At 44.0% G+C, this 19,136-nt stretch overlaps 1 protein-coding gene across 2 annotated transcripts in view; it reads right to left on the bottom strand.

Moving 5' to 3' along the window:
- The window catches only part of Chd7 (chromodomain helicase DNA binding protein 7), a 183,339-nt gene that overhangs the window by 43,735 nt on the left and 120,468 nt on the right, over positions 1–19,136 (bottom strand). For both annotated transcript variants that reach the window (NM_001107906.4, XM_087548652.1), the window contains exons 7-9: positions 13,319–13,374; positions 3,113–3,227; positions 69–152 (exon numbers count right to left, since the gene is read on the bottom strand). In NM_001107906.4, the coding sequence (NP_001101376.2) occupies positions 69–152; positions 3,113–3,227; positions 13,319–13,374 (255 nt within the window). The remainder of the gene's footprint in view (positions 1–68; positions 153–3,112; positions 3,228–13,318; positions 13,375–19,136) is intronic.

Genomic DNA, 19,136 nt, shown 5'->3' with positions numbered 1-19,136 from the left:
TTTGTCCTTTCTGTCAACACATGTGAGTTGCCTGAGCCCCCCTGGGTAACACAAATGATCTCTGTTACCTCGCCCCGGTCATCTGTGCTCCGTGCAAAGTCCATTATCCGGTCAACTTCCACATAATCTGGATTGAAAAGATCATCCTCAATCTGTTCCAAAGAGGAAAAAGGCTTAAACGCTCATGCATTCATTTCTTCAGAGACGTAGTAGTTCACTTTGCACTAGGCAATAATATTTTGGGCCACAGCAACACAAAATTTATATTTGACATCTTCTATTATATTAATTGAAATGCTACAATTTAACAGAATCACTCCCCGTGAGGAAATCAAACTTCTCAGACTTTGTTAACTGAGTATTTTAATTACTGTGTGAAACCTTCTACTGTGAGGGAATGTTTAAGAATATTTCAAATGAAGTGTGAAATTACAATTCACTAATGGGCAATCCAAAAGGCTTATGGCATGCAATACATTTAGCATTCTCAAAAGGACAGTCTGCGGTGAAGAGTCAGAGCCACACACAGGATGTGCGAGCGCATCTAAGAACGCTGTCAGGCACCACGTACAGAATGTTAGCAGAAGCCACTAACCCTGAAATCAGCGGGTTTCACATTTGACTGTGAGCATGTTGGAAAGCCTTGCCAATCGATATTCCTACCTCATTTAGAACAACAATCTCCCGCTATCCCTAAACATTCCAATAACTTATTTGTGCTGGATACTGAGTGTTTGGGGAAAAGAATCCAAAGTAACCTTAAACAGAGTTACTTAACTAGTTTAACTAATATGCTAGCAGTATTTACAGAAGCAAAGTAATACTACTTGTTTGGAAAGAATTCGAGAACGGGATACGGTTCAGGTGAAAGAATGGATTGTGGCCATGGAAGCTATAGGCCATGTCTTGCTCTAAGAAGCCCACGTCTGTGAAAATTCTGACCTGAGTCAGAAACAGAGACGCATGGTTACATGTGCTTGCAGATTAGCTTAGTAACCCTTTGCAATGCTCACATGCAAAAGGTGGCTTAGTCAGTTATGCCTCATTCTTTGCCACTCTGGCTACTGGACCCACTTAAAATGTCCAACCTGGGTGCTTTGGACTGTGGATTAGGAACCAAACAACGCAGACACAAAAATGTGGCTCTGCTGCCACTAACCCTGAAATCAGCGGGTTTCACATTTGACTGTGAGCATGTTGGAAAGCCAGGGTTTTTCCAGAGAGGTGAGCAGTAAGAAAAAGAATACACTAGTGGTCATTTGATTTAAAGCGTTAACGTTCCGATGAAGTTAGCTTTCTCAAAGCATCTGGGTTTCGGTCAATAGCGTGTACAATTATTTATATACAACGCGCGCAGTAAAATACTCCACGAACTACCCTTGGATGCCACAGGCTCTTTGAAAGACCACTTCCTTTTCAACACGAGCTTCAATACCCAACTTATTCTCTCCCACATCCCTTTCCAATGAGGGAGAGCTCTATGCCATCAAGCATATGATAGACTTCCTGGCCTAAATGTTTTTTCTAAATAGACTGTCAGTTCAGGAGAGTCAGGAGGCCAAAGCTTCAGCGAAGACTGCAAAAGCAGTCATAGCCAGACATCCTAAAGGAACAGAGTCAGGGAAAGTGTGAAGCCATGATCACTGAAGGGTCTGTGTGTATGTAAAAGAAGGGGTGGACAGGCTGTATTTTTTTCTACTAACTCTCACGCAGGATAGAACTAAGGTTTCTAAGCTGCCATTTTACCAGGATGCATCCTGGGTACAAGTGACATATGCGGACAACAGGTTCAGAGAAATAGGCTGAATATGAGGGCCAGGCACAATTCCCTAAAGAATGTGTGACTACAGGAGCCAGAGTCCAAGCGAACTTAACAAACAGGACCGTGATTTAAGGATGGGAAAAGCTCACACTGAACTTCCCCTTGTTCCTCCTGCTGAACCTCACAAAAAGGTCAACAGGACATATGGCCCCTCTCTCTAGTGATACTGTTCACCCAGGGTCTCAACATTTCAGCTTAACTTTCATAAAGAGGGGGACAAGAAGTAGAAAGGCACTGCTTTGTTTTCCAGGACAGTCTTTCAAAGAAAAACCATTCTAATGGTCTCGTAGGTGGGAGAACTGAGCTGCACCCAGGAACCCGAGCCTCCCAGGATCAAACAGCAGGAGGGTGAGACCAGAGAAAACAGCGCCAGACGCCCCAGGCGCCCTGCAGCTACCCTGAAGACAGGCTCCAGAAAAGCACACACTCGACCCAAGTAAGACTCTTGTGGGCTCCCATGGCATCAAAATCCTTACCCATCTCATCTTCCTCATCTCCACAAAACGCAAACATGAAAGGCAGCTGTCCAGTAGTCAGCATTCACAGCCCTATCCTTTGCAGCTTATATCCAGTTATTTACTCTTTATTTACTTTTTGCCTTTTGCCCCTGTCGATGTGGAAGGACCGAACTCAGAGTCTCACACTTGAGCAACACAAAACACCTGGCTAACTCCTTCAGGAGAACAGCTAAGAAACCATCAAGTAATCTCTTTCAAAGTTGGTGACCTCGAGTCCAGAGAGCCAGCTACGCACTGGTGCAAGCATCCTTTGACACATAACTGATCGTGTCGGGAGCTGGTCCTCTCCTCCAAGGAGATCAGATATCTCTGTCTATCTATATCTGATAACCTAGAACAAAGAGAACCAGGGTAGGGGACACTGCCTACCCTCTATGCAGTGCTGCACAGCATCTGTTTGGTGACCCCCGGTAAGAGGCACAAACTTGAGCGACCGCCATTGGTCCCCATCAGCATAAACGGAAGCCTTTGACCTGTTCTCAGCAGACCTCTGTCTGCTTTGTCCATTTCTCAGCTGCACGCTCACTGTACAATATTAATCACACCATCACACCAACACCACATGTCATAAGAGCCAGCATTTTCTAGACGAAGACAACAGGAAGAATGAGAAACTTCCTGTTTACAAATTTTAATGATAACAGTTAACCAATATGCAAGTAACAGTACCAAACCAGTCTTTGGGACAGTTTCTGGTCCAAAAATTCAAACATTGGGATATTTAATAAAGAAAACATTTCAAAATTCAAAAACTAACCAGGTTATTTCATACCTCTGAAAGGAATTTGCTCTGGCCCTGTTTTGATTTAAACCGTTTTATCTTTTGCTGAATCCTCTTGTCTTTTTCCAGATCTTCTACTGATGCCCATTGACAATGAAGATAGGAGCTGGAACAGGAAAAGAGTGCTCTTGAACATTCAGAGAGAAGTCATCTCATTTATGTCTTACTAAAAAAAAAATCATCAAAAAGATCACTCACTCACACACACTCACACACACAGACACACATACACACAGACACACACACAGACACACACACAGACACACACACTAACATACACACATTCAACACACATACACACACACAGGGACACACACACAGACACACACACTAACATACACACATTCAACACACATACACACAGGGACACACACACAGACACACAGTCACATACACACACGCAGACACACACACACACTCACACACATACTCACACACTCACAGACGCTGACACACGCAGACAGACACAACACACACACACATACATACACAGAGACACACAGACACAGACACACACACACAGAGACACACACCTCTACTTAATGATAACGATGGTGCCAAGCATGACCCAATATAGTCACTAACATTTGAAAATAATTGAAAATCAATAATGTAATAGAACTGAAAAACTGCTTTAGGCTTTATCCACTGCCCATTAGAAACCAAAACCAAAAAAACTTAAAAGATTAAAATCAAACAATCGAACAGAAAAGAGCCCAATAACAAGTTGTTTTCCTAGGTTAACAGACCACATGTCAGTATCAAACAATGAGTACTAAACGGTGGCCTTAATTATGAAATGTTTTGAGCCTTTTAACTTTGAGAAATAAAGGAGTTTTATCAAATTAAAAGGATTTAAGTTTAAAGCCCCAATTCCTTTGGGGATAAGGGGAGTAGTGCGTCCCTAACTCACACAGGGCCTATGCACAGGCCCTTACCATTAGCCACCGGAGCCAAGGTGCAGCTCTGGTTCCAGCCCAGGCCCCTCCACCATCATTCCTGTGTTATTAGCTTGTGTTCTTCTAAAAGCTTGCAACAATGTTGCTTAATACGTTTCTTTACCTTCCTTCACCTGAACATCCTCTGAACCCTCCCTTCTGCTTCTACCTGACTTACAAGCACAACACTTGCTCTTTGATGCCTTCCACAATGTGCTGCTTTGGGCTATTTGATAGTTTGGTACTGTGTTGTCCCATCTGCCCATCACTGCCCCAATAGCTACCATCGCCTTGTTTTTCTTTCTGGTGATGGCATGAAAAAGCTGATGCTAAGCTCTGGGGTCCAGGCCTGAAATCGTTGCCCCTGGGAGGCAGAGGCGAGACGAGAGTATGTTCAAGATCAGTGTTCAAGACATAGAAAACCCTATCTTCAGAAAACTAAGGGGCAGGATGGAGCTCAGTAGCAGACCGTGTTGCAAGCATGTGCAAGGTTCTGGCTTCCGGCTCCGTCATCACTGAGACTGGAAGAAACAACTCTTCTAGCATCAAGACACTGCTACAGAGTAGCAAAATATCTCGGAAACCCTTTTCTATTGATATCTGTGTCCTAATATGTATTTTCAGATGTAGGGCTGATGAAACACTAAAGTGAAAGAGAAGAGTATTTTAAACAGGAAAGCCTTATATAAGTAGGGATTCGTATAACTCCCAACACACACTCAGAAAACAAACAGAATGTGCATGAAAACATGCAGATAATTATCATGAGTAGTAAGGTAACAACTACTGTACTGTCTGCTTCCAACGTGGACGGATTTCTAGTAAGTAATTAACTAGCGCTACAACCACAATCAGAAAACATCAAGTGACCTACTCTTGCCAACTTTCTAGGTAGCTGACAGAGAACACCACCACGGTAGTTAACGTTTTTTGCCTTGAGAAGGGGACAAAGACATATGGAGCCACTAGAAAGGCTCCAAGCTGGATACAAGCACTTGGGCTAGCACAGGCTGGCCCTGCTCTGCCACCTGCAATCTGACGTTTTCGGTCAGAGACTCCAAGGTTTCCCTTGATACCGATAACTCCTGGAGGGGAGGAGTAGGAAAGGAAACAGAGTCAAAGGCTGCATATTGTCTCTTGTTCATTAAGGCAACAAAGTAGAACTCTCTCTCACAGACTAGCTAGTACTGAAAGCAAGAGGCAAATGCTCACGGACGGATCAACTGTGAGAAAGACGCACTGTTAAATGGACGGATCAACTGTGAGAAAGACGCACTGTTAAATGGACGGATCAACTGTGAGAAAGACGCACTGTTAAATAACCTTAAGGAAGCCTTACAAAAACCATCGGAAAAGCAAAATTTCTTTTCGAGACATAACTTTAATAATATTTATATGTAATGATGAAAAAGATGGTACAAAGGGGAAATTAATTAGATCATTTCTACATTCGAAGTAAAATGCTAGCAAATTTCCCATACTGATTTAAGAAGACAGCAGATGAGCCAGCAAGAGAGAGGGCTTAGTGGAAAAAGACGCTCACCACCAAGTCCAGTGACCTGAGTTCAATCCCCATCGTGAGAGGGAAGAACCAACTCTTACAAGCTGTCATCTGACAGACAGACTGGTAAGCAGATAGACAGACAGCCTCCTGAACCCCCAGATGGGGAGAAGAGAGGAAGAAAAAAAAAAACCAAGAAAGTCAGATTTACTACAGTAACGACACGGTTGGCTTAGTGTTAGAAAGTCTATTTTAAAGTATACAGTGTTGATATTTGTCTAAGAAAAAAAAAATCACACAATTACTCCTATTGGTGCTGAACCTTGCTTTAACAAAATCTAACACTTACAGCAGCTGTTTTAAAATTCAGGATACTGGAACTGATTGTTATTTCATTAACATAATTGACTGTCTAGGCTTTAGCCATAAAGCCAGGTCTTATCAGACAAGAGACTCAACAGAGACTTTTCCACAAAGATCAGGGGTACGGAAGGCATGGATGTCTACTATTTAGCAGTATCATATCTGATGTAGCCACGAATGCTGTTAAATGAACCATCTCTATCTGCAGACTACATGATTATGTACAAAAAAACCCACTAACAGTTCAGAAAACTGATTTAAGTAATAAAGCAATTCAGTAATGTAAAAGAAAATAAAATTGGCACATGGACATTAATAAGTAGACATCATTCACAAAAACAGCCAATGAGAGGGTATTACACTTGCTCAAAACTTTCAAAACAGCAACAAAGACAAGGGATTTAGCTGTATATTTAACACAAACTGTACCAATGTCCACCATGAGATGTTTACGCGCTCTTAAAAAGGCTGAACCCACTAAAAGGACTGTCAGCTTTCTGTATATTACCATCGATATTCTACAATATAAATCCGCAAGTGTAATTCAGTGTAGAGTAAGCATTCTCGTGGGATTAGGTAAGTTCACACAAGACTGCTTGTATAAAAATAAATATGCAACAAGACCCACAAAAACATTACAAACAGGGAGCATCTAGGAAACATACCAGATATTAAAGGACACTAGACAGTTCCCAGGCTGCTGAGACACGAGGAGAGAAACTGATCACAGGAGCGTCTTCCCGGCCCTCAACACTCGTCTGATTAGTGCGTTGACTCGACACGCAAGCTGTTTCTGCTTTTGTTTGTTTTGGTTTTCATCAACTTAACACAATCATTTGGGAAGAGGGAATCTCAGCTAAGAAAATACTCCCAAAAGATTATCCTTTGGGCGATGCCATCTATGGTTTGGTGGTCCTGGGTGCTGTAAGAAAGCAGGCTGAGCAGGCCATGAGGAGCAAAACAGTAAGCAGCACCCCTCCACAGCCTCTGCTCCTCTCAGTGGACTATGATTTGGTATACGTAAGGCAAATAAACATTTTGCTAAGTTGCTTTTTGGTTACAGTATTATACCATAGCAACGAAAACCTTAACTAAAACAGATATTGGTACTAAGCTGTGGGGCATGCTGTGACAGACCTGCTCATGTGGTTTGGAGGAGGAGTGTGGTAACAGGTGCATTCTGGGAAGGAAAAAAACCACTGGGTGCTCAAGAGTTCAAGAGTTCACTGGGCTGTTCTATGGGAGCTTGGCAGATAGAGTGTTGAGAGCTATGCAGACGGTGGAGGCCTGGCTTGTGAGGTTTCAGAGGGCAGTTTGAGAGTCCCTGAAACATTATTGCACTGTTCAGTATTTGAAGGAAGAATCTGTGGTTCTGGTCAGTTGGGGCTGAAGAAATGGCTGTGATAAGGAAGAGCCCAGCATGACTGAGGCGAAGCCTCCTGGCAAGTGCTTCCTCAAGGTCGGCAGGCAGGCGCTGCACAGTCCAGAGGGCGCCGAGGCTAGACGTGATGTCTGTGCGTAAGAGTCTCACATGTGACACTAGTTCAGAAAGCATGAAGGGGTCGTGGGAATGGCTGAGTGCCGTGGGCAGCCGGAAAAGGACATGAGTGGAGGTGCAGTCAACAGCAGAAGAAGCCACAGAACTGAAGGGGTCATGGAGTAAAGCGGAGGCTTTGGCGCCACGTGGCAGGTCAGAGTCCTTGAAGAGAGCCTAAGAAAAGCTATTGGTAAAAGAGTGGCACAGTCATGTCACAGATCTTAGTGTTTTGGAGATGTGGGTACCATGGACTGGCTACCAAGGACAGCAACAGGTATGGAGTGGAACCAGGTATGGGGACTATGACAACAGCTGGGTGTACTGTAGACGGCACAGTCGGAGGTAGAGCTGCTTAGCCCCTAGGGAGTTCAGAAGATCATCAAGCAGTGGTTCTTGACCTGTGGGTTACGACCCATTGGGGGTCAAATGACCCTTTCACAAGGGTCGCCTAAGACCATTCTCCTATCAGATATTTACATTATAATTTATAACAGTAGCAAAGTTATAGTTATGATGGCAACAGAATTAATTTTATGGTTGGGGGTCACCACAGAATGAGGAGCTGTATTAAGGGAATGCGCTAGGAAGCTGGCCTAGAGCGAATCCCACATGTAAGATACTGAATTTATTGCCCTGCTGGACTTCAGTTTTGCTTTGATCTGATTATAACTGTGCCCTGTCTTCCTTTTTAAAAATAACTATATAACTTACTGTTTCTATCTTACAGAGTCAACCATTAAGAGCGTTTGGAGTATTTTAAAGACAATGGACATTTACAGAGGCTTTTACCTCTAAGGGACTGGACATTCTAAAGACAAAACTTTTAATGTACACTGTGGAGCTTTATAATGTTTAGTACTGGAATATCAATATCAGTATGCGATCTCAGGGATGAGCGAGAAGGGAAAGGTTGGGATTTAATAAGCGATGTGTTTGTATATCAAGTTAAGAACGGGGTCTATTGTGGGGCTGTTTCGATGGTGTTTCTGTTTGACAACTTCCCAGAAGCTAGAGTTGTCTGGGATGAGAAACCTCACTTCAGAAAATGTCTCCATCAGCTTGCCTCTCAGAGAGTCTGTGGTGATTTTCTAGACTCATGGCTGATGTGGAAGGGCCCAGCTCACAGTGGGATGGTGGTGCTCAGTCGTATTAGAAAGCAGGCTGAGTAAGCCCTGGGGAGCAAGCAGAGAAACAATTCCTCCATGGCTTCTGCTGTAGTCCCTGCCCCCAGTGCAGGCTCACTTCTCCCACATCATAACTAAGTTATTAACTAAACCCTAAGACATGAGTCTCATCAGGAATTTGGCTCTCTAAAAACCGCATAAACACCAGGCGGGCATGGAAGCCTATAAATCACTCCAGTGCTCACAAGACAAAGCCTTGTCTGCTACGGACAGCTAGAAAGCCATATTGGTGAGCGCTGGGTTCAGTTGAGACCCTGACTCAATGGATATAGTAAGACACGATCGAAGAGACTCCCAATGCCTCCATATGCATGTACCAACATGTACATGCATACATGCAAACACATGTACACACAAACGGGAGAGAAAGAAAGAGGATGCATACATACAAACAGATATATTGCACAGGGGTATATCTCAAGTAACTGTGGAAAAGGCAGACTTAACCTTGGTCATGTGATCGATGACAGACCACAAGCAAGGCAGATGGTGATCCCATAATCTTATAAGATACGGTTGGGTGATAGAAATACTGTAACGCTACAGAACAGCAAGTTACCCATGTGTCTGTGGGAACAAGTAGAAGCTTACTGCGCTACCAAGTGCACGAAAGTGTGGCACATGCGGTTAAATACGGTAATACTCATGCCGACGACAACTGCGTTCCTGGCTGCGCATTTAGTGTCTAATCCTCTTCATTATTTAGAGTGAACTTCTACTCGCAAGCCGTGGTACAGCGGCAGCATGGTTAGACAGCTCATCTTTACCCTGCCTTGTGACTGACGGACTGACCTGCGCTGGCTGGGTCTATTTAAGGACATGCTATGACATCCACACAGTGAGGGAATTAAAGGATGGTGCGTTTCTCAGACCGGGTCTCTGTCGTTGACAAGTGTGATCACCAGACACATCGTGCCTTAGAGGAGAGTGTGGGCTAATTCTATCTTTAGAGCAGGATAGGGAAGAATGACTGGAAAGCCAGAGCCGACGAAAGACTGATACGTCTAACTGCAGAACTCTTAAATTTATTGAGGTAGGGGTCAGGAGATGCAAATGTGGCAGTCAGACACCATTGTTGGTAAGAACCAACTTTCTGGTGTTGATTTTCCTGTCATTCTTGCGGGATCTGGGGTTTAAACTCAGGTTGTCAGGTTTGCGTGTGACTGAGCCATCTCACCTTTAAATTTAAACTGTGATAAGCATGGCAGGTTAGAAGACAACGGGACTGCAAGCTCCCCGGAGGTTTTGGGCCCAAAGAGAGGCCTGATAGCCCTCGAGTCTAAAGAGCTCACAAACTAAGACATGAATGATAGGAACATGTGCAAGACGCATACACAGGGAAGTGGCACACCTTACAAAATGGTGTTCGTAAGATCAAAGGTTAACTAAGTGTCAGGGAGATCAAGAAGGCAGCCCAGCATGCTGGGAAGGCTGAGGACACCTCTGCACGCAGGAGCTTGGCACATCTCTCAACACTACACACACGGGGCTAGTATAATGGCTCAGGGATAAGGTGCTTCCTGCAACCCCAGACAGCTGAGCTTGGTCCTTGGTTCCCACTGACTCTGGTCCTCACGATGTGCAGTGGCATACATGCATGTACCCTCACATGTATGCACACAAAACAAACAAACAGATGAGGATTTACAAGATTTTGTTAAAGCCACGTGTATTTTTATGCCTTCATATAGCAATCCCGTTTTTGAGGAATTCACCCTGATGGTAAATATCCAACAAATTGAAAATATATAGGTATGCATGAGAAAAAAAATCACTGTGGCCCTGTCTATCACTACAAAATTCGAGAAGTTATTTACGAAGTCACAAACATGGGATACTGTAGAGGTGTACTACAATCACGCTGTGGAATACTACGTAGCTGTAAAAAATATAAACACACCCCCTCACAAAGACTCATGTAGTGGTGTCCAGGCTGGGACTGAAGGAGGGAAAAAAATCAAAAGGTATATCAATGTTATACAGCCTTTTAAGACAGGGAAATGCATGTGAACCTATGTGTGCACACACCTACCTATATACCTGCTGCTCGTGTCAAAGGAGCGGCAGCATTAAATGGTAGGTTAGAGCAGAAGGAAAGCTTCTCATCTGACTAATCTTTGTATATAGCTCTGACTTCTCACTAACGGTAGTGTTTCCACCAACTTAACAATACAAAAGAGATGTGTAAGATACAATTAAATCACAAACTGGGACTGGTCAACTCAACGGTGAATGGAGTAAATAGTTATGTGATGGGGACTTAGGAACTAAGGTAACTTTGAGGAAGGTATTTTGCCTGTATCTGAGAAACTTAGTATAGAACATTCTAAACAAAGGAACGAAAACAAAAAACTCAGCTAGCAATTCTCTTTTCATTTTGTTTTGTTTTGTTTTGGTTTTTGATCGGGGGTTTCTCTGTGTAGTCTTGTGGTCCTGGAACTTACTCTGTAGACCAACTCAGAGAGATCTGTCTGCCTCTGCCTCCTCCCGAGGGCCGGGATTAAAGACGCATGCACCACTAAAGGCTCATCTAGGAAGTCTTAACTCCTTTCCTGTATATTTTAAGGTTGGCAAACAAACACACACAGAGGCATAAGAGCCAAGCTTCTTATCATTGAAGAGGGGAACAGCTACCCTTGAAAAGAGAAAGGGCAGAGGGTACCCCGTGGGAGTGCTGGGTGGTGCTGGAATTATCAACTGAAGGCACTGTTCTGTGGTTACGTGGGTGGGTGCATAGGTAGGGGTAAGCACATATGTGTAACGAACAGGTCCATGTGTCTGAAGATCACGTGTGCATGTGGTTTGCAGGTGTGTACACGATCCTAGCAACACCGACTACACACAGGGGCTTCTCGGCAGCAATGAGCAAGCTCACGGCCCACATTTGGCTCCTACAGTCTCCATCTAATGAAAACACCGAAACTGATTCTACGGCTGCAGCCTGCGGAGACGGGATGAGCTGCAAGCACTCTCTGGCATTGAAGCTCCCAAAGCAACGAGGGAAAAGACAGAGCCGGCTCAAAGGGACCCCTACCAGGCACATCTGGAGTGACGTGAGCAAAATAAATACTTCTACCAGAGTGAAGAATTCAAATCTCAAGAAAATGAACCACCCTGGCTATGAATTAGCCAGGGCAGAGAGAATAAAGGCCATCCTTATGTTAAAAGCCCAAATGTTCCACCTGGAAGGGGTGAAACCAGCTGATTTAGCAAACATCGCCATATTTAACAATCTCAAAGTATTTCAGATACAGATTAACCACACACACACACACACACACACACACACACACACACACACACACACACACAAAATCCTTCCTACTGTTTTTACAACTTTCCTACAAATCTGAATTAGCATCAAAACAAGTTAATAAAAATCTTATCGAAAGTTTAATTCCCCTTTCATCTCCATAATAGTGCATAGGAAGCCAGCTTAGTCCCCGCCTTAAACTTGTTGCCTATTTGATAACTCTTCTGCCTTTGGAGCTTCCCACAAGGGAATGGATGGTGACACTTGGGTCCCACCCACTCTGTCTCCGATGTCTGTCGTCTATTGGTGCAATTATGTGTCAATCAACTCTTACCCTCAGTCCTCCATCTGACTCAAGGGAATTCCCCCTGCAGCTCATTTAGGTTACCCGCTTCGGTTTCTCTCCTTAAGGATTCCCCCATAGGAAATCACCTCATATGAACAATCTGCATAGACATAAGCTCACCATGGGGACACACGGCTGACGGCAGGCAACAGTTATTACCCATTTTACTTTATGCTGCTGACTTCAGTTTTTTTACTGACTCTCACAATGAGACTGAGAGACACCTTCATCTTTTTCCTTGATGTTTTGCTTACCTCCTCCAAAGAGTGACCCTGTATTTACACATGGCAGACCAAAGGGACAAAAGTAGAGAAGCATGGCACCCAGTGGTCACAGTTTCCTAGGGCAATGTACGCTCTTAGGCTGTTTTCACAGCCACTCCTAAAACCCTCCTTAGAAACCCAGGACTGATTCACCCAGGCTTTAGGGTGTGTCTTCAAAAGAGCAAAGCAGAGAAAAGTGATCTGTGATCAATGAAGGTGTCTGTCCTTAGCTGTCTGTCTGGTTAGGAAGAGCCTTGGTCTTCTTCAGGAGGGTAATAACCAATCCTGAAAACCATGATGATGGCTGGCCTATACAGATCCTATACAATGCAGCTCAAGGCGGCTGTGTTCAGATTAAAGCAAAACTAAACTAAACTAAACTAAACCAAACCAACGTTGGAAAGCAATCCACATGAAGTTGGAGCTTGCATTGGAGCCTGAGGGTGTCCTGGGCCAACGGACTTCTGTGGAGTACAGAGCTCTCATCTCAGCTCAGGAGAGGAACAACTGTGGAGAGCAAGAGCTGCTATTTGGGGGCAGACCACTTTTACTTTATTTCTCTATTATCACATCTGATGCTTCTTTCTGTCTACAAAGGCCTTCTTGGTTAAGTAGGAAAGTTAGTCTACTTTTACACATTAAATATTTTCTAGAAAAAAGACTGCGAGATACCACAAATAACAAAGTTAGGAGGAAACTGCCTTTCTGAGGTACCGAAGAGACCAGACAGAATTCTTCATGTTCGCAATCCTTCAAAAGTCCTGTAGCCCAGGCATACCCTTCCCCATTGAAAAGAGGAACAGTTTACTTACAAGTTTTTGTATTTCACATAAAATTCCTCAACTTCTACTTCCTCGCCAGATTCCTTCTGCAACAAAAGAAGATTGGGGAACACACTTTAAAAATCATACACTGAAGATTTCAAAAGCAGCCGCACACTCCCACATGGGGACACGGTGCCCGCGGTGGCCTTCCTGGAAGGTTGAGCGCATAGGAAGAAGCCTTAGCAGTCTGTGCTATGGGGACTGACGTACTCAGGCACATGCACGCTGCTCTACTCAACGTGTTTCTGATTGTACGGCATGAATCATTTTAACTCCTCCCTAACCACATGCAGCTTCATTCACAACAACCTGACCCCAAACCTGGCTTTCTGCCAAACCCGCAGTGTTAAGTAGACGCCAAGTGTACCATTTTCTCAGGCAGCAGCCAATTAGCAACTGCTCTCCTGAATGCCATATGTATTATTTTTGGCTGCCTCGTGGCAACTTTACATTGTGGGTTCTGTAATGTTTTAAAATATTTAAAAGACATTTATTTCTCCATATAGTTAATAACTCTAAACAAGAAACCATATAAAAGGAAACCTTGTTCTTACGGTGGGATTCTGGGCATCACTAGTCATAGTTTTGAGTTTTACTCAGTGGAACAATTAAAGCCTCTCAGACAAGATGTTTCACGCACAGCAGCAGCCAAATAAAATTAACACTTCCGATCCCACATTTAGGCAGGTTGAAATTGCGATGCACGTCCGCCAAGTCAAGAGCTTTCGGTGGTCAGACTGCTTCCAGAGGGTATGGAAGTCAGCATCGACGTTATGGTTTAGTAATATCTCTCTCTCTCTCTCTCTCTCTCTCTCTCTCTCTCTCTCTCTCTCTCCTTTTTTGATTTTGCTCTTAGGGCGTGAAACGATTCACGATATGTCAGTTTCTTAACAAGTGTTTGAGCAGATAAAGCAAAGACGTAAATCATAAACATCCTTTATCCGCGTTTCAGGAAGTTCTTTTATGCTTTACGAGAGCCCGCCAGCCTGCCTGGAGGCTCACTCATGGGTGCTGTGTGGCCTCACAGATCTTTGAAGAAAATGAGGGTAGTGTAAGAATGTGGTCGGGGCCAGGATGACAGGGGGCACATGTCTTACAAGAGCTCTCGGGCTGGCCTCCGTATATAATACTCAGACCACAGTTACAGACTACAATCTGTTTAGAATTTCTGCAAATCTTTTTTATCAGTTTCAATTAAACCTGCATTTTACACTGCTTACCACCGAGGAGAAGCCTAGACATTCTAGAATGTGGCCAACACCTACAACATCTTGTTTTTATCCCAGTGGCCTTATGAAAGGTCCTAACCACAACACAGCGTTTTAAACCAATTCAGCTTTTATTTCTCCAAAGTGAAAGGAAATGACTGCTTACACCACAAGAGGCAGCACAAAAACCCAGGTCACTTCACTGCTCTCTTTGCTTCAAGTGAAGACCCATCTAGGACCCGACGCCCCATTTCTAACCCTGCTAGCTCATCCCACTCCTGTTCAAGGTGTTTTGCGTTTATACAGAATTCGAGACTCCAGTAGAAAACTAACGATGAAAGCAGACAATGAGTCAGAGCGGGAGGCCTTACGGCATGTCCTAAAAGTCAACTCAAAGTGGATCTCAAGTAACCATGCTCTTACAAACCTGGGGTGCAATCCATATTTGTGAATTTTTGAAAAAAACGACACTCCTTCTGGGTGGAATCAAACAAACCATCATCTATGTGATGTCATTTCCTGTCTTCCCTTCTATGCTGTCCTTTCTGCCTTGCTCTTTTTTTTTTTTTTTAAGATTTATTTATTTATTTCATGTATGTGAGCACACTGTCACTGTCTTCAGACACACCAGAAGAGGGCATCAGATCCCATTACAGATGGTTGTGAGCCACCATGTGGTAGCTGGGAATTGAACTCAGGACCTGTGGAAGAACAGTCAGTGCTCTTAACCACTGAGCCATCTCTCCAGCCCTCTGCCTTGTCCTTAATGGGCTCAGCATCCCATGATTTTGGCAGCAAAGCACGCAGACCCGAACCTTCAGCAGTAGAACCTGCTTGCATTCTAGCTCCGTTCTGCTCCCTGAAAGCTATCTGTCTCCAACACAGTAAGAGCTACTCTCTTGTCCTCATCACCTCTCCCAGAGGAACCTGCCGAAACCTCCCGGCAAGAGGATCCAGAACTGTCTGGGAGAAGCAAATGGGCTCAGGGACTCTGGTTAGCAGCACCTGGAACTGGTAAAGAACCGCCGTGGGACCTGTGCCTTCTAAACGTCCCCAGGTAAACAAAACACTGTCTTCTGTCTAACTGGCCATACATGTAACATGGCCACGTCTTGCTGCAGAGCTTCAGGTACAGCTGAGAACACATTTCACATAAATATGTACATGCTATACTGATAGGATCTGGAGTCACGACTCTCTTCAGTAACTCACTAAAGACCTCTCCTTTGTCCGTCCTCCAACACCTGACACTGCCACCACCAGTGTGCGGAAACTACCACACTCTGCAGACTCAATGAACAATGATGGGCGGTGACTTACAGTTCCACACAAGCACATACGTACACACCACACTGACGTCACTCCTTGGCCAGCTACTGTTTAACCTGACAGAGCTCTGAGTACTTTAATGTGTCCGGTAGACATCTGAAAAATGGGTATTCCTTCCATTCCTTGTGAGTATAAGGAATCCTTACAGGTTACACGAAACTTGACGTTTGGATGTATGGACACATTTGTCTCACTGCTCATGTGACCAAGAACTTTACATCAGGCAAGGAGCCTACCTCTCTAACGCGGCCGGGAACGGCCACCAGCACATGATAACCTGCACTCTCAAAAGAAGGGACAGCCTTTCTAAATTAGACGGCTCCCTACTCAAAACTATACAATAATGAACAAAAACTGGAAAAGTATCCAGACAAAAAATACTAAGTTGCTTTTGGTTTAATATAGCTCACACTCCAACAGAGACTGAGAGTCACGGTCTACTTTGTGAGAAAATGTGTATGTTCGAGGGAATATGGTTAAGACTTCAATTTTATAAAACATTCTACTCTTTTTTTATTGTTTGGCCCGATTATCCTGGAAGTTAAAGTGACTTCTTATGGAGAAGACATATCATATTAAATAAGTTAAAGAAATATTTTAGGAGATGGAATATAGTTTATCCAGCATCTGCCTCTAAGATACTTCTGCCCTTATGATCCAAAAAGGACTTACTATTTTCTACAGACAGATGGCATGTAGAAAGTGTGTAACTAAATATGAGAAACAAAACACCTATGCCCTCTAAAGGTCTACGCACACATTCAGACATAACTCAACGTGCATATACAAGACCCCTCCCCTGGGGTATCTTGGGGATATTAACTTGTGTTTAGGACGATATTTAAATTGTCGTGGTGTGCTAAGCTGAGGGAGGCTCTCCCAGGGAACCGTCTGAGTTCGCAGAACTCCATTACAATGGATCCCCAGCCTTGTGGTGTTGAGGGAATGGAGGTGACTGACTTGGGAACACACTGAGCTCCTACTATGTTAGCACACTCAGGACAAGCCTGAGAGCTCACAGCCGGTTTCCACGGTACTGACAGACAGACAGACACACAGAGAGACACAGACAGAAACAAATGCATGTGTGCATGTGTGAGAGAGAGAGAGAGAGAGAGAGATTATCGAGAACAGCTCTCTTTTCACAGACATTTCTTAAATTATTCATGGTAATAGGAAGCAAAATCTCAAATTTCTTTTTGTTTCCACGTGCAATATTGTCCACGTGCCATTGTTATCAATTTTTAAAACTGATAACTGACAGCAAGGAGGACTGAAAGCACGGGCAGTTTAAAAGTTAGTGGCTTTAATGCTCGCTCGGTATCTGCTGATGGATGAGCAGATGTGGGCTCTCTACTCTCAGGCAGTTCCTGTCTTCAGAGAACTTTTCCCACCAATCTTCTCCATTCCCAGATTCACCAAGCCAATAAATCAGCGGTTCTCAACCCGTGGGTCATGACTCCTTTGAGGGCTGAACAACCTTTTCCCATGGGTCACGCATCAGGCATCCTGCTCCTCAGATATTTACACTGTAATTCATAATAGTAGCGAGGTTACAGTTATGAAGTAACAGTGAGACCGCGTTAAAGGGTCACAGAGTTAGGAAGGTTGGGAGCCGCTGCAATAAACGCTCCGCCCTCATATACAACTGCAGCAGCCCGATAGCAAGCCACACGGCGCTGTTCATAGATGGTGGTGGTGGCATCCGTTCCTAATCCATGGGTACCAAGTTCTCCGAAGCAGGCAAAACAGAAAGAAAAGCCATCTCCTCACCGAGTATAAATAATCTCACTAGCTATGGATAATAAAGCTAATTATAATTTCGGCTCTAAACCTAAGTGTGTCTGCTGAAGGACCATCGGTTCAACAGAAGTTAGTGCACCCCATCCCAGCAACATGCTGTTTTCCTCGAGTCACTTCAATCCGGTAAGGGACCACTCTCAGAAGCACATCAACTATATTACCATATATCTATACACGCAAACTAACAGTTCTAGGGTCATTAGGAAAAAGGCACCCTTCCGAATGAGTTAAGCGGTACACATGCCTGTTTCAACCGGTGACAAACCTGGCTTGGTTTTTATCATTTAACCCATCAGGGCATGAAGCTACAAATCTAGTCACCAACTGCTCCCTACATGCCCCACCTTCGAGCTCGATTTGAAGTTCCCTGACTTTTGCTCTGGATAGTTTTTATAGGAGCATGTGGTGTATGAGCTGATGCATGTGCAAATCCTGAATATGTAAGAAAAAAAGCAAACCTTAGCGAGAGGTACGCACAAGCCTACTGCTGGTGCAATGGTATCTCGATGAGCTCTTAGTTTAAGAAACACGAGTTTTCTTTTTACGCACGTGTCAAGGTGTGTGCCCGTGTGTGACTGCAGGTCGGAAGAGGGCATTGGATCACTTGGAGTTGGAGTTTTGAAACATTTAGAAAGGATGCTGGAAATGGAACTCAGGTCTTCTGGAAGCAGGAAGTGCTCTTGACTGCTCTTTAGCCCCAATAGACGATGCATTAACAGAAGTACTTGTGTTAAGTGCCTGTGCTTGCCAGTGCTTTGCTGCCGGTAGTGGTGCTTTTGTCTGACTGTCTGTATTTTCCCTCAACTGATAGTTGATAAGCTTTAGAATAGTACCTACGTCCCACGACTCTCTTGGCCACTGGGAAACTATACCTTGTATGTATTTTACAACAGAACTATTCGGGCTCGACTGGCTGACCTAAATCCGAGATACCTACTTTCCAGAGTCACAAGCTCAGCATTCTCAAGTTTGGGCACAAAGGCAGCCAACGTGGAGTAGAGAATTTCCAGTGGTTAGAGAAAATACCAGAGTTCTTCTTTCTAATGTCCCTCGGCCACTAGCTTACTTGCTCCTACTGGCAGGCACTTCCGCTTATCAATATCAACTCTGTAGCGGGAGTAAAGCTACTCTCCACACATTAAGCTATATATGCAAAAAGTTGTGAGCGGCCTGATAAGTGGCAGGCAGACCTTGCTGAGGGCAGTTCTATGGGGAGCCCCCAGAAAGGTCTTTTTATGAAGTTTTTTATGAAGAAGGCAGTTTGTATCTCTGTACGTCTTAAACAGTGCTTTGGAGTCTTTCGGGTTTCTTGCCTTCTCCAAATAGGGTTGTGCACAGGCTGATACATCTTAATGTCATTGCTTAATGAAGTCCTGGTTTCATTCCAGAGTAGTCACCCATCCCCTAACTTATATTGGGTTAGTATATCAGAGGGAATCAGAAATATCACCAGAAGTTTCATCTTA

The sequence above is a fragment of the Rattus norvegicus genome, chromosome 5 (assembly GCF_021556685.1).
Source record: "Rattus norvegicus strain SHRSP/BbbUtx chromosome 5, alternate assembly SHRSP_T2T, whole genome shotgun sequence".
NCBI classification, from domain to species: domain Eukaryota; kingdom Metazoa; phylum Chordata; class Mammalia; order Rodentia; family Muridae; genus Rattus; species Rattus norvegicus.
Note: the sequence above shows the minus strand (reverse complement) of the source record. Positions and strands in the feature narration are given on the sequence as shown.